The sequence below is a fragment of the Nelumbo nucifera genome, chromosome 6, assembly GCF_055504915.1.
Source record: "Nelumbo nucifera cultivar China Antique chromosome 6, China Antique-T2T, whole genome shotgun sequence".
Classification (NCBI taxonomy): Eukaryota; Viridiplantae; Streptophyta; class Magnoliopsida; order Proteales; family Nelumbonaceae; genus Nelumbo; species Nelumbo nucifera.
Window position 1 is genome coordinate 11,695,466 of NC_142654.1, and position 16,360 is coordinate 11,711,825.

At 45.8% G+C, this 16,360-nt stretch overlaps 1 protein-coding gene across 1 annotated transcript; it reads left to right on the forward strand.

Moving 5' to 3' along the window:
* Positions 1-11,557: 11,557 nt before the first annotated feature.
* LOC104587984 (serine/threonine-protein kinase D6PK-like) lies at positions 11,558-14,712 on the forward strand. The gene is made up of 2 exons (XM_010245774.3): positions 11,558-12,471; positions 13,603-14,712. Exons 1-2 carry the CDS (start codon positions 11,663-11,665, stop codon positions 14,399-14,401), a joined length of 1,608 nt encoding a protein of 535 aa, XP_010244076.2. The 5' UTR covers positions 11,558-11,662; the 3' UTR covers positions 14,402-14,712.
* Positions 14,713-16,360: the final 1,648 nt, after the last annotated feature.

Below are 16,360 nucleotides of genomic sequence, written 5' to 3' on the forward strand. Positions count from 1 at the left end.
TCTACCAATAGTACCAGCAACAGTTTCCACCACTACAACCAAACCAGCAACCAAGTCAGTATAAAACGAAGGCCAAAACCAAAACCAAAACCAAAATCAGAACCAGAACCTACACCGGGTCCACCATCAACAGCAGCACCAGGGTGTATGTCGATCTCCTCCTTGGAGTGTAGGAAACTCTCAGGTCCCAATCCCTCCCCGAGACCGGACCCCACCTCGGGGTAGAGTTGATGGTCAGCATACACCCCAACCTTCTCAAAGGTGAAATTCCAAAGACAGACTCGAAGACAGCTAGCGTACAAGGACCAATCAGCAACAACACTCGCGGCCTAAGAATCGCGAGTCGTAGCTCCGTGATAATGAGCTCGGAGCATGAGGTGCGGACTCGAGACGAGACCCCTTGGCTCCTCGTAATAGCCAGCAGCGACCTCGCGACAATGAAGAGGCCGGAGGAAGGAACCCTGTCCCACCTCGCGACAGTGTTTAGGAGTCAGAGCAAACCAGGGTTGAAGTACTCGATAACACGGAGGTCATGGAGCCAGTAAAGAAGCAGCAGCAGCGACGTCGCAAGACTCGCCGATCTTTTGCCAGGAACAGCCCGCCATCAAGGAACAACCGCCCACTGGAGTGAAGCAAGGAAAGGGAGGAAGTGAGCTCGGTAGCTGCACAGCTGGCTCCTACTTTGTTGAGTCGACCCTCTCCCCTGTCACCCAAGCTACTAGCAGCCCCGATGTCGAAGGACTTCAAGGTACACCCATTGGAGAAGTACGACGAAAGCTTTGACCCCAATGACCATGTCGACGTGTTCCAGTCTCAAATGCATCTCACTGGAGCAAAGGAAACGTGCATGTGTGTGGCCTTCTCCACTACCTTTAGAAGATTAGCCAGGACATGGTATAGGAACATCGCACCAGACCCAAAGTCACAAGAGAGCCTTCTGAATGTGGTCCAGAGGGAGAACAAGTCGATCAAAAGTTAAATCAAGCACTTCAACGAAGAGTGCCTACAGATTATGGGGCTCGATCCAGCTGTGCTCCTCACCGCAGCACGGAAAGGAGCGAAGCACAAGGAGTTCATGTGGTATCTTAGAGTAAATCGTCCAAAGACCATCACGGAATTCCTTGCGATAGCTGAGAGGTTCATGAGTACAAAAGAAGCTCTTGGCCCAAAAATAAAGAGCCAACAATGCGAGAAGAGAAAGAGAGAAGAAAAAGGAACAAGCAGCAACAAGCACAGAAGAAAGAAGAGCAAGTCCCCAAGGAGAAGCAAGTCACCTCGCCAGAGAAGTAAGTCCCTGTCTCGGAGCTACAGGTCGGGTCGGCAATCCAGAACCCCTCCTGTGGAAAGAACGTCCTACACCCCCCTCAATGCAAAGCGAGGAGAGGTCTTGAAGTCAATCAAGGATTCTTCCTTCGCCAAAGTGGCCACCTAGGCTGCAGGGAGACCTGGCGACCAAAAACCGGAATGTTTACTGTCATTTTCACCATGACATCGGGCACAGTACTAAGAATTTTCGGTATCTCCGCGACAAAATCGAGGAGCTCATTCGTTGCGAGTATCTAAAGAAATATATTTTGCGCGAGGGGAGGGAACAAGGGGACCAACAAACTAATCAGAGGAGGGACGCTCTAGAGTCGAGCAGGCAGAACGATCAGCCACCTTGATAGCAACCGCTAGAAGAAAGACTGATCTGCGGGGTGATCAATATGATTACTAGTGGGTCCGTTGTAGCAGGATGTAATACAGTAGCAGCAAAGACCTTGGTCAGGGAATTGGAGCAAGAACCAGAGAACCCACCAAAGCAACCTTGGGTGGAAGAACCCATTTACTTCACCGAGGATGGTGCACGTGGGATACAGTATCCACATGATGACGCTTTTGTTGTGAAGCTCGTCATTAATGATTTCAAGGTAAAGTGGATCTTGGTGGACTCTGGGAGTTCAGCCGACATCCTATTCAAGGGGACCTTCAACAAGTTGTAGTTGAAGCAGAGCGATTTGAAGCCAACAGATACACCTCTGGTGGGGTTTAGCGGCGAAGAGGTCAGACCCCTTGGCCGGGTCAAAGTACCAGTTGCGGCAGGGACATGGCCAAACTTAGTGAGAATCAAGCACACATTCCTGGTGGTCACGACTCTATCCGCCTATAACACGATCATAGGTCGGTCCGTCCAGCACGCCTTGCGAGCAATAGTGTCAATTTACTATTTAGCGATGAAGTTTCCGACAAGTTGCAGAGTAGGGATAGTACGAGGTGACCAGCTCGAGTCTCGCAAGTGCTACATGGCCGTACTAAAGGATAAGGCAACGTTGGCAGATGACATCGAACTGGAGCAACCATATGACTGCACGGAGGAGCGAGCTACCGCAATAGAGGAAATTGTCCATGTATTAGTTTCCAAAACCGAGCCAACGAAGACCCTCTAGATCGGCACTTTGATAAGCGAACCACTTCGATCACAACTGATGAGTTTTTTACTTAATAATTTAGAGGTTTTTGCCTACTTGGTAGCAAAAATTCCCAGCATTGACCCTACTGTGATTACTCACAAACTAAATGTGGACCCTTTAGTTAGGCCAGTGAGACAACTAAAACACAATCTCGCCCCGCAGCGGTGGAGGGTAGTCAATGAGGAGGTCGGGAAGCTCCTCGCAGTAGACTTCGATAGGGAGGTCCATTACCTGAGTTGGGTGCCAACCTTGTGCTGGTGAAGAAGGCCAATGGGAAGTGATGCATGTGCATCAACTACACCAACCTCAACCGTGCCTGCACTAAGGATTTCTTCCCCCTTCCTAGAATAGACTGCCTAGGATGAGTTGTTGAGCTTCGTGGACACCTACTCCGGCTACAACCAGATTAGGATGGGCATAGCCGATAAGGACAAGAACGCTTTTGTAACCGAGCTAGGGCTGTATTGTTACAAACTAATAACCTTCGGGCTAAAAAAAAAGCTGGAGAAACATTCCAATGACTTGTAACAAGATTTTTGAACCATTGATCGGTAATAAGATGGAGTGTTATGTTGACGACATGGTCGTGAAGACCCAGTTTTTGAACTCTTTAATCGATGATTTAAATTGCGTTTTTCAAATTCTAAGAAAATTTAACATGAAGCTCAACCTGAACAAGTGTGTCTTCAGGGTCATGTCGGGCAAGTTCCTTAGTTACATAGTGAACCGGTGTGGCATCAAAGCTAACACAGACAAGATCAAGTCTATATTAGATGTGAGACCACCCCAAAAGATAAAGGAAGACCAAAGGCTAACTGGACAAATAGCTGCTTTAAGCCAGTTTATGTCTAAATCGGCGGGTCGGTGCCTAACTTTCTTTAAGGCAATAAAAAAGAATGAAAATCTTGCATGTACTGAAGAATGTCAGCTCGCATTCAATGAGCAGAAAAAAGTACCTAAGTACCACCCCGGTGTTAACCTGACCTGAGGAAGGTGACGAGCTAAAATTGTACCTCTTCATAGTGATGAGGTGGTAAGCTCGATACTAATTAAAGAAGTCAACTGGGTCCAATGACATGTACACTACATAAGTAAAGTTTTGTAGGATGCAGAGATCAGATACCTTGACATTGAGAAGTTAGCATACGCTCTAGTAGTAGCAGCTCAGAAGCTATGCCCATACTTCCAAGCCCACACCATCATCGACCTTACCAACAAGCCTCTGAAGCATGTTTTGCTCAAGCCCGAGGTGTCCGGTAGGTTGACGAATTGGGCCATCAAGCTGAGCGAGTATGACATTCGGTTCAAGCCACGACCAACAATCAAAGACCAAATCTTGGCGAACTTCATAGCAGAATGTACATTTAGCATGCCGACCCTAGAACTAATTGAGCCCGCTAACACATTGGAGAAGTCAACCAGCGTGGCATCAGTTCCGGTCATGGTAGTACCAATTTGGGATGAGGAGCTCTAGATCCTCCACGTCGACAGCTCATCTAACCAACGGGGAAGTGGTGTTGGACTAATACTGTACGGGCCAAGCGAGGTGAAACTAGAGTATGCTCTCTGATTCAGATTCAAGGCATCGAACAATGAGGCAGAGTATGAGGCATTGACTATTGGGCTCAGTCTACCAAAGGAAATGGACGTAAAGCACCTCGTAGTGTGCAACGATTCTCAGTTAGTAGTAAACCAAGTCAACGGCGACTACGAAGCTCGAGATTCTACTATGGCGAATTATCTAGCCAAGGTAATGGTTCCCAGCTTCGTTTCCTGGTTCATTAGGCAACTACCGAGATCTGAGAATGCTGAGGATGATGCCCTGTCGCGGTTGGCAAGTACCAGTGACAATACGATGCAGACAAAATACATATAAGACTTGCCTCAGCCCAACATTCTTGGGGGGACAGAAGAGGTTGCTCTTGTGTTGCAAGCAGAACCAAACTGGATTGACTTGCTCGTAGATTATCTGCTCCACGGGACCCTGCCAGCAGAATGCAACGCAATTCGGAGGGTAGAGCGTCAGTCAACTCTCTACGTCCTTATTGACGGACGACTGTACAACAGGTCCTTTATGCTCCCCTACCTACGTTGCTTGTAGCTTTCAAAAGAAAAATTGGCACTTCGCAACATCCATGAAGGACTTTGCGGAGGACACTTGGGGGACAAAGCGCTAGCCTACCATGAAGGAAGACGCACTCAAGCTCGTTAAGAAATGCGACAACAGTTAGAGACAGACTAACATCCTCCATCAACCAGCCGCCGATCTAAAGTACCTAACTAGCCCGTGGCCCTTCACCTAGTGGGGGATTGACATCCTCAGACCATTCCCAGCAACAACAGGGCAAGGAAGATTTCTAGTTGTGGTAGTGGACTAATTCACAAAGTGGGTGGAAGCTAAGCCACTGGTGACAATTACAGCCCGGGACGTGTAGAACTTCTTTTGGAAAAACATAGTGTGTCGTTTCAGATTACCCAAGGTGTTGATCTCGTACAATGGGAAACAGTTCGAAGATATCAAGTTCCATAACTGGTGTGCCGAGATGGAAATTTAGTAGAACTTCACATCAGTAGCACACCCGCAGGCGAACGAACAAACTGAAGTGACGAACAGGGCTATCCTTCGCGGATAAAAAGCTCGTTTGGCGTAAGCTAAGGGGTTGTGGGTGGACGAACTACCCAGTGTCCTTTGGGCCTAAAAAACGACTGTCAAGACCGCAACTGGTGAAACTCCCTTCAACCTGACATATGGGACGGAGGTTGTGATCCCAGCAGAGACCGAGTCACCGGTGTTACGACTCGAAGCGTACAACAAAGAGGCGAATGATGACGAACTTCGAACTTACTTGGACCTTATCGAAGAAGTGTGCGACCTGGCACACATTTGGACTATGGAATACCAGCAGCAAGTAGCTCGGTATTATAATGCCCAGGTCTGGAGACGACAGTTCCAAGTTGGCGACCTGGTGCTTCGTAAGGTGATGGTACCCGAGCCTGGCGTAGGCAACCTTGGACCGAATTGGGAGGGTCCGTATAGGGTGAGAGGTGTGTTCAGAGAAGGCAAATATGAGCTCAACACTATGGAAGGGAGGTAGGTATCTCAAGCTTGGAATGTTGACAATATTAGGAGGTATTATCCATGAACTCGTGACTCCAACATTCCCAAAATTTCACTAAATCCACAAGACCACCGAGCTGGTCAAAAGGACACCGAGCCTAAGGGCCTAAGGGCCATGTTGTCGAGCTGACAAAAGATCTCGGCACAATACAAGTCTCAGTCACCTCTTCGGCATGGTCAGATAAGTCTCAATCGCCTCTTCAGCATGGACAATCTAATACATTGTCGCTCGGCATACGCAACCTAAGACCTAGTCGCTTCCACTAGGGTAAACATAAAAGTAGCCCGTACGCAGGCAAGTCAGGCACATACCCAAAGTGTCTACGTACTTTGGCATACAACGAGATCAGTTTATTCTTACTCATGCCTAGCTCGTCAACTCGGCACTTCAGGGTAATCCACAAAAATTTGCACAAAAGAAGGGTTCGAAGTAGATTCAAAAGAGAGAATGAACTACATTGTATTAATGTAAAAAAAAGGTTCGAAGTACATTCAAAAAAAAGAGAGAGAGAGAGAGAAGAAAGAGAATGCACAATAACCCTGAACTTGATATACGGTGGATTGCTACCTTCCACCGTTTGACGCGAATCTCAACACTTGCCTTAGATGAAGAGACCCGGTTACAAAGTGTTAGGTGATTGTCTTTGGCATTTCCTTTTCCGTTTGACGCAAATCTCTACACTTAACTTAGGTCAAGAGACAGGGTTACTAGGTCTAGGGTGTCCATTGACTTTTTATTCTCTTTCTTTTATTTTGAAACACTGTTCAGGGTTGTCCACTGTCTCTAATAATTTAAAGAATTTTTGTGTCTGATTTCTCAATCTTTCTCTTCTTATCTTGGTAGGGACAAACTTGGGAGTATTTTCTAATTTCTAAACGGTTTCAACAATATTCAAATAAGACCAATTTTGACTCCTATCATTTGTTACCAATTTCTACAAAATTCAATACTCTTCTATCAGTTTCCTCAACTTTTTCTATTTGGGAATCTCTTTTAATGGAAAAAAATTTAAATTTTTTAGTGAAATTTTAATTCTACATATTTAAAGGCTTAACTTCTCAATCAAATTTTTTTCAAATTTTTTTTCTCTCTCTCCCTCTTTCCTCACCCCAACTTAAATGCCATTGTCCCTAATGGCATAACTAGGATGTTGCAAAGGGACTCGGGACAAAGGGAACAATCGAGAGGGTTTTCTCGAGGGGTTCAAGGTCTGCCAACTGGTCTTGAATCAAAAACCAAAAACTCTAATCCTAAAGACAACTGGAAACTATGTTAGGTTGCCTCCCAACCAACGCTAAGTTTAACGTCTTCAGCCAGACACATTCATTCATCTCCTTCATCTAAACTCTCAGACTCACTTTTTCTTCTTCATACAAATAGAGCTTAGACTGGGCTAACCAAGGGGCAAACAGGGCATCTAAAAGATCATCAACTACATCTATCTTGCACTCATCTTCCCCTAGATTTATATAGTTAGAGGCACCAAAAACATTTAACTAGATTTTCTGCTCCCCAAATGAAATGTCAATTTCTCCCGATTTACAATTGATGTTTGCATTGGTCGTTGCTAGAAACGAGCGTCCTAGGATTATCGAGTTATGGTTTAGTTCCTTGGTTGGGGTCATGTCTAGGACAACAAAGTCTACGGGGAAATAACAATCATCTATCCTAATAATGACGTCCTCGATAACACCTCCAAGAGTCTTGACCGACCAATCAGCGAGTTGCAGAATTACCGGGGTGGGTTTTAACTCGCCGATCCTGAACCTTTCATAGATAATGGACGAAAGCAGGTTTACACTGGCCCCAAGATCCAATAGGGCCCGATTAAAGGTGATTCCAGAGATGACATAGCTTATGAGTGGAGCACCCGGGTCTTTCATCTTCTAGGGAAGTTGGTTTAGGAGGACCGCACTAACATCTGCCGATGGTCGTTCTCTAGTGCGTCGGAAATGGCCAACTCCAACCACAGTGATGATAAAATAGTGCCTCTTCTAGTTTGGGACTTTGTTGGGGACACCATACAGGATCTTGTACCCAGGTCAGGGGGTCAGGTTGTAACTATGGTGTTCAGAAGAAGGAAGACCGGTAGAGTTCTTCTTAATAGAATAGATCAAGGTAAAGGTGTCCATGGTCAAAGGTTTATCGAAGTGGTGAAATAGGGAGATGGTACCAACTATAGAGCGAACTGAGTTCGGGTGAAGCTGACCTATGGTTATGTTAAAAATCAGAGAATCTTCATGATGAACAGGTGGAACGGGAAGCGCAACTCGGCTGTCAGCTGTTCCTCGAACACCACGACCTCGTCGGGATCATGGTCCCAAGGATATCCCTCCAAAGGGATACACCAGCTGTGGTCCTCAAGGAACTTGTAGTGCTCAACCAATGTTTGTATCCTCTTCGCAGTCATCATGGAAGAACCAAAGCAATTCGGCCCCAGCCTCAAAGAACTACGGGAGCTCGACGCTTCCTTCTCAGAGTCTTCCCACTCTTTTGTTTGGGAATCCACCTCGGGCGGGCTGGGCTCGGAACCTTGTGCCGAGGTGCCTACCTCGATAGGACCAAACTCTACTTCTTGGCCCGAGGAGTCCACCTTAGTCCCACTTGACTCGTTACTGGCATTCAACAGACTACCAGTGCTAACACTCGACATCGTAATCAAAGGAAAACAAGTAGGAACGAAGAAGGCTTTCCTAAGCCAAAGAGAAGAGAGATGACTTCGAAGAACAAGAATAGGTGACACCGACATGGAAGTGGACATGCGAGCTCAGAATACGAACGCACAAATCACGACATAGAAAATGGGGAATCCATGACCCCTATTTATAGCCACTGTAGTCGATTTTGGACAGGCAAGATCAACGTAATCCGATGGCTCCCATGAAAACCGACTACATTCCTCTCAAGGCTGAAATTAGTTGAGAACACGTTTTGACGTCCGCACGTTCCTAGTACGCGATCTAGTTTCCTGGTCGAACCGTACGGGTCACTGAGATCAAACCGTCAGATCGGCCAAAGCCAAATCCACCTCAACCCAACATGAACTCCTCACATCGGGTTGTGACCCGCGCACGAGTGGGGGGCAATTTATGAGGGGTGATTTAGCCCAACCTAATGAACAGAGAACACGTGGATGCGACTTGTTGACCAAACGATTACTCAACATTGGTTGCCACGTTAGCAGATCAGGGGACCTCGGGTGTCTTGCTACTTTGGGCAACATTAGAGCCCAGGCACCTCAGTACCCATGTACGTCGAGGTGACATGTAATAGATTCTAGAATCTCTCCTGCTGTGTCCAAGTCTTTTGGGGTCAAATCGCAAAACTATAGGCCTTATTCGTATCCCGCCCGTATCGGATGGACACGATATGCACAATCAGTTAGCACGTTATCCACCTATCGGTGCATAATGGACTCCTACTTGTTCAGCCCAAAGATCTCGGAAAGGCTTTGTGAGGCCCACAACAACCTTGCCATATAAAGGCATCAACCCCCAAGATTAAGGTTCGCGCGATTAAGTGCATTCTAGCTCTCTACCATATTGATTTCCAGCTCGCATCTACCTATCGAGTACTAACTTAAGCATTGGAGCGACCTCACCAGGTTAGCCACCCCGGGTTCTCTGATCCCTTTCTCTTGCAATTTGGGCGATCCACTTGGCAACCAACGTCCGAGCTGCCTTATATCTAGGAGCATCCAGATCACGCATGATCAAGGGTGAAGATGAGTTTTGGGATTTTAAAACCCGTACAGGTACAGGCTGTTAGGTATTGTATTAGGCTAAACCTAACCCTCCCTGGTCTGTCCCAACCCGTAAGACCATAATACACATCTTAGACAATGCATATTATGTATTATATGTTAAATTTAATAATGTGTTTAAAGAATGATTGATGGCCTGTGCATTTTTTATATGTTTTGATAAAGATCAAAAGTTGTGAAGGGTCTCAGGGTAGCTTGGAGCATACCTGCAAAAGAAGACAAAGTCAGAGGGCCCAGGGTGAGATCCCAAGCTTAGGTCTTTGACAAGCAAGTCAGTAAGGCCGATCTATCCGAGGTGGTTAGGCAGATAATTAATGAAACCAAAAGTATGAAATGAATGCAAAAATAACCTTTAAATAGGTTTCGGGTGCTCAAGCCAAAAGTACACGTGTCGGAGAGGTGTAGAACACCTAGAGGCTCTGTGAGACACTTGGAGTCCGGTCAAGACACCTGGAACTCAGGGCATGACCCTTGGAGTTGAAGTGGAACATGTACAAGTGACTCACGCACCATGTTGTTGATGCATGGAGGAAGCCTGGGGCCCATTGATTGATGAGATAGTCATGTGTGATGATGACGATGTCAGTCATGGCTGTTAGATGACCAATCTATGCACACATGGTGGAGCTCGAGTGTGCTTCTTCTGGCGTAACTTGCCTCGAAGGATTGTGTTTCTTTATGCATGGAGCTCAAATCATATGTCGAGCTATCACTTAGTGTGCCATCGGTTAAGCCAGAGCAGTTGTCAAGTCACCTAGGATGAGTTTGACTCGTCACTAGCCAACTATGTAGGGTGAGGTGGTCTATGGGCACCCGAGGTGAGCCCCATAGATCCGAGGTGGAGTCAATCTACCAGGGTGGGAACTCATAGGCATAGATGTGAATATCTTCGAACAAGAAATAATAGGAAACTAGATGTCGGTTCTAGACCTGATAAGTGCGCCTCTAAAGTGCCTCATTGCACGTGTGCACGCGTTGCGTGGTAGCAAGTCTCCATACTCTCTTCTTTATTTCTAAGGACAAGTTTTATAATTTTCCAATGTGGGACAAGTTGAAAACTGGTTTTAGTAAGAGAAAAACTATTTTCCAAGACATGTGTGCAGGTGCTTTTTTTGATCAATCAAACCTCATTTGATTTAATCTCTAATAAGATTAAAATCCAATAGTGAGAACCAATCCAAACGACAAGGAAGTGCCCGCTCCTTCTACTATGGAAACCCTGTTCTTCCAGAGAAGCGACGACAAAGCAAAAACAGAAGAGGGTAAGAGGGTGAGAGAGAGAGAGAGAGGAGAAGGAGTAGGAGGAGGGGTGGGTTGGGTGGGAGAGTGCTAAGGAAAGATAGACGAGATTTAACAGAAAGGTAAAAACTAGCATTTCAACCTTTTTGATATTTAACGACAATGACAATTTTACGAAACAGTAGGGGTAGCGTTAGACAAAAATCAAAGAGTAGGAATTTACTTAATCAATTGGCTAAATAATAAAAATAGTTTAAGAAATTTACGCATAAAATTGCAACTGAAATTCTCATTTTTTTATTGCTCATAAAACTTTGAATTGTGTTTTTTTTCATAAAAATCAGCCTTAATGATAATTGGATGATATTATTTGATACATTCTTTGACTCTTTAACTAAATGAATCTACTTGCAACTGTGTAATAAAGTTCAATTTCAGCAATTTACCTTTTAGGTATATATAAATCGAATTGAATCAGATTATTAGATAGGGGTGCATCCATATTCGATCTTATTATAAACACATCGAACTTCAATCACCAGTTAACATAATGTTCGGATGAATATATACCATTTGCAGCCCTAAAAGTTTTTTGTTGAAATTGTTAGGCTGAAAGCGTGAAACTTACTAAAAGAGGATGGACCCGTCTGGGTAAAAATATCTTGGATATTTTAAATTCTTTGCAGTCCAGCAGACACGTTCCCGTGTATGAATCGAGTTCAAATCTGCCCCCACAACGTCCCACAACACATCCTCTTCTTGTATTAAAAACATCTCCCGATAATAATATCTCGAGTCATCGGGAGATATTCTCAATACATGTGCTGTGAGACATTGTGGGGAGCAGATTCGGTCATACATTCAACGTCCGAAAGCTAAAACCCCGACATCATTAATTTACCATAAATTATAATGTTCCTTTCAAATTCAAGATTTGGATATAAATAAATACTAGTCTCACTCTAGTGGCTCTGAGCCCTCTGCCTCTCCCCCCTGCCCCCTTCATTTCCGCAAGTCCACCTCCTTACCCGCCCATTTATCCGGATCACCCAGCTGAGAAAGAAAACAATGCTATATATTGGCTATGGCCAATGGACCACACCTCCCAATTTCCTAAGAAGCCAAAGCTTTCATACCTCTCCCACATGGCCCAAGCCCATCTTTTCGGCCCATCTTCTGACTTCCCCACCCCACCGGCCCACCCCCCGCACTTCATAAGTCATCACCTCTCCGCATACTCTCTCTCTCTCTCCAAATTCCCATATTTGCTTTCTTTCAATGTCTTTCTGAGAGAATTCGTAAGTTACTCGGAACCTTCTCGTCGAGAGGGACCGACCCCTGCAGCCGAAAACATGCAACCATGGGTCGACGACCTCGCCGACGATCTCCTGAGCATGAGCTTCAACTCCACTACTACCGCGACAGATATCAACTGCAGTACCAGCTCCGGCTCCGAGACAACCTGGACTGCGTCCAGTTTCGGATCCATCTCCACTAAACCACACGCCTCCTCTGGAGACCCCTGCTGGGATGGGATTCAGCGCGTTAGATCGGAATCCCCTAATGGTGGACTCGGACTCCATGACTTGAGATTCGTCCAGAGACTCGGTAGCGGTGATATCGGGAGTGTCTACCTTGTGGAACTAAAAGGCGCCCCGGGGTGTACCTTTGCTGCCAAAGTGATGGATAAGAAGGAACTCGCGGCTCGGAACAAAGAAGGTAGAGCGCGGACTGAGAAGGAAATATTGGACATGCTGGATCATCCGTTTCTACCCACGCTTTACGCGAGCTTGGACTCCGCGAAGTGGCCGTGTTTGTTGACCGACTTCTGTCCCGGCGGTGACTTACACGTTCTCCGGCAACGACAGCCTGGGAAGTGGTTCGACGAACAAGCCGTCAGGTGCGTAACCAAGCTCCCCCCCCCCTCCTCTCTCTCTCTCTCTCTCTTGTTTTCCTGTTAGTTTCTCTTTGATACACACCAATACACAATCCTCACTTTGGGTATCATAGAAACCATCCTTTTACCTTGGGATGCAATGATGGATGCAGTGTGGGGTCCATCACCTGGTCGACGCATAGGCTGTCGGTGGTGGGCCCGGTGTCCATCACTGTTTTGCCGGTCGACGAACTTGATCGGACATTGTTTCAGCTGTCTCCATAATACACCTGGTAATCTCAGTATTTTGGACGTGTCGTTAAGTTTTCGATTCAGAAATTCAGAACAGATAGTTGTGGCCTTGTGGGATTTTGAACTTCGACGGGAGTTAGGACGTCCCATTTGACAATTTATTGCTACTTTCTTTTCGTAACTTTTGGGGTTTGTTTTGCAAAAATATTACTGTAATGCCACATCCACTATACTTCGCAGTTTGCACTAATAATGCTATAGCGTATTTACTGACGATGACGGGACTGTACACGTGGCCACTCAGGAATCATGTTTGGCAGTTTGGCTGAAGGGTTTGGATTATCCACATCGTCCCCTCTGACTCGTCGTCAGTATTGTCGTCAATCTTTCTGACAAAAATCCGACGGTTAAAAGGCTATGCCCCCACGTGAGTTTACCATCACCAAAACGCTTCAGAATTTCTTCAAGCGTATACGTCCCGGGATCCATGGTATGGTGCCTAGTGAGGTACTTGAGAGAATCGGTTCTCTCGTACCATTAACAGGGACATTTTAGTACTTTTGCTCGCGTATCTTAATCTCTATTCTATATCTAATAGAATTGGCCGGATTTGCGTGGCTTTGTTTCCTCTTTTGCCGTTTCCTCGTTCTCTTTCGTCTTTTCAAGAGTTGGATGTCGGAATTCGGAAGGGGGAAGGATATTATTTCTCCTATTGATGGCATTGTCGCAATTCTCTAGAAAACGAGTCCTCCTCACTTGTCTCTGCATCCATAAACTCTCTAGCAGGCCATCCGATTGGAATCCATGTGGGACCCGATTGAGTTAAATGAGTTCTCTATTAATTAATTTTAATTAATTGCTTAGATTATTGATGTGGAAGCTTGTTGTCTCCGTTGCTTCTAGGTTCTACGCATCCGAGGTGGTAGTCGCTCTGGAGTACGTTCACATGATGGGTATCGTCTACAGAGATCTCAAGCCCGAAAATGTGCTTGTGAAATCGGACGGACACATCATGCTGACCGATTTTGACCTCTCGTTAAAATGCGATAATTCGACATCAACGGCTCAGATCGTCTCCGATCAGAACCCACCGGCCCCAGCCCCGTCTGGTGACTACCCGGCTGACCAACCTCCATTTATCTCTGCTTCATGCATCCTTCCCAGCTGCATCGTTCCGGCAGTGTCGTGCTTCCAACCGAAACGCAAGCGCAAGAAGAAACCCGGGCACCGAGGCGGCCCGGAAGTGGTCGCTGAACCGGTCGACCTCAGATCGATGTCTTTCGTTGGCACCCACGAGTACCTGGCACCGGAAATTGTATCGGGTGAAGGCCATGGAAGCGCAGTGGATTGGTGGACACTCGGTATATTCATATACGAATTATTATACGGGGTGACGCCCTTTAAGGGCATGGACAATGAGCTAACCCTAGCCAACATCGTAGCTCGGGCACTTGAGTTCCCGAAGGAACCGGCTATCTCGGCGTCGGCGAAGGATTTGATCACGCAACTGGTAGTTAAGGATCCGGCGAGGCGACTAGGGTCGATGATGGGCGCGACGGCGATCAAGCACCACCCGTTCTTCCAAGGTGTGAATTGGGCACTTTTGAGGTGCACAACACCACCCCACATCCCGCCACCGTTTATCAGCCGGCCGGATATCTCGGACGACAGTTGCCCTGACACCCCGGTGGAATACTACTAGAACGAGGACATTTGCAATGTTACGTGGAGACATACTTGAATTCACACCGGCACCAAATCAGGTAGATATTGTCGTGGCCGCCCAGTCTATCAACCACAAAACAAGCTGTGGGCCATAGGCATGCTTTGGGTTGGGCTGGGCCCTGGGCCCTGGTTTAAATACGGCACGATGGTGGCTTTTTTGCCACCCAAAGTAGTATTTTCCCAATGCAAAGATATTGTTGTAACTTGTAAGTCAATTATTTTGTCGACTGTCGATGCTGGACTACCGGCAGACATGTACATTTAAAAAACTAAAGAATACTGTTGGCACGTATAGCGTCACTTGGCGGGACCGGGGTGGGGGGTCGTTACTGGTTTACCAATTGCTAAGTGCAACTATGAAAGTGCTTAATTGGTTACAATTTTGCGTTTGCTTGCACCAAGCGTGCCACACTTGTTAAGTTTGTTCATCTCTGTATTTTTTTTAACATAATCATGATGGCGTGGGATTTGGTTTTAGATGTCGAAGTTGTGAGATCGGCTGACTGATTTGCGAGTATGTGAGTGCTTGAAAGCGGGAGAATTTAGAGGTGTTAGGATTAAACTCTAAATTACCGATTAATTAGTATGACAAACAAGAAAAATAATTGAGGAATATGTGAATTATAAAGCAGATAATAAGAGTAAAATAAAGGTAAACATGGCACCAGATTTATGTGGTTCGGTCAAAGAAACATACATCCACGGGAGAAGAAAGAAAACATGTTTATTCATGTCCTTGATGAGAGAACTACAAACTGACCACCTTACTAGTGCCGAAATGCCTTTAACAAAGCTTTGAAGCACTCAAAAAAATGGCATAGATGACTGCTTTGAAATGGTGTGAGAGAAACCCTTAATGGCAGCAGTGAAGAAGAAGAACGATCCAAACAGAATAGGAGCAGATCTTGTCAGAAGATGGTGATGAAGTTCTCCCAATCTTTTCAGCCTTCTAATGCTCTCTCTCCATACTCCTACTACCCCCAGGAGGCACCCCTTTTATAGAAGAAAATAGGGAAGTGGAGGAGTCACAATAAGTGCAGCAGTTTTTGGTGGTGTAATTGTGACTGTTACAACATTCATACCAAAAGATAAATGTAGCAGTTTTTGGTGGTGTAATTGTGACTGTTACAACATTCATACCAAAAGATAAATGTAGTAGTTTTTGGTGGTGTAATTGTAATTGAGGTTGTTGAATTACTTAGCCACACCAAACGTCAACAAGAGGGTTTGAGAGCAAAATCGTGTCTATCTTTTCTGATCAATGAAATGCTTTTATAGAGGCGAAGGTTGTCGTCGTGGATTTCATATAGTGCATTCGAGATCTATGATAGGATGTAAATCACCGATATGTTTCGTTTGGAGGTGATTTCATGCTCAGAGAAGGCTTTTGAGTAAAGTGATAGAATTTATCCCGAAGCGGGTAGAGTGGAAGTCAACTCCATCAATGAGGAAACATGATCCCGTAAGAGTCCGACACAATAGCACACACATAATGAAGGTTGGCCACAACGTCATGCAAGTCGCCCACCAGGCCTTGGTCAGGTTGGTGATGAGAGGTCATCCTTGAAATCACCGACCTAGCCCTATAGAGGTGTCCGCAGGTCAGCCCTGTTGGGGTGGAGTTGGGACAATCAAGGCATGTGAGGTGTGTCAATCCGAAGTTGTTACCTACGTGGCGTTGAGGTGTTATGTGTCAGTTTCGAGGTGCCATGTGTCGCAATGTTATTGCAGGGCCAAATCACCCCTCATCAACATGGAATTTTCAGAAGGAATCATCCACCTCCACGGGTTTTTGTTAAGTAATTATTATTTTATAAGGTAGAAATCGGCCTAGTTGTCTACCACGTGGACCAATTAAAAGGACATGCATGGTCAAGCCGAGAACTAACATGCATTTGGTTATTGGGGGCCAATAGCCTTTGCTATTGACAACATT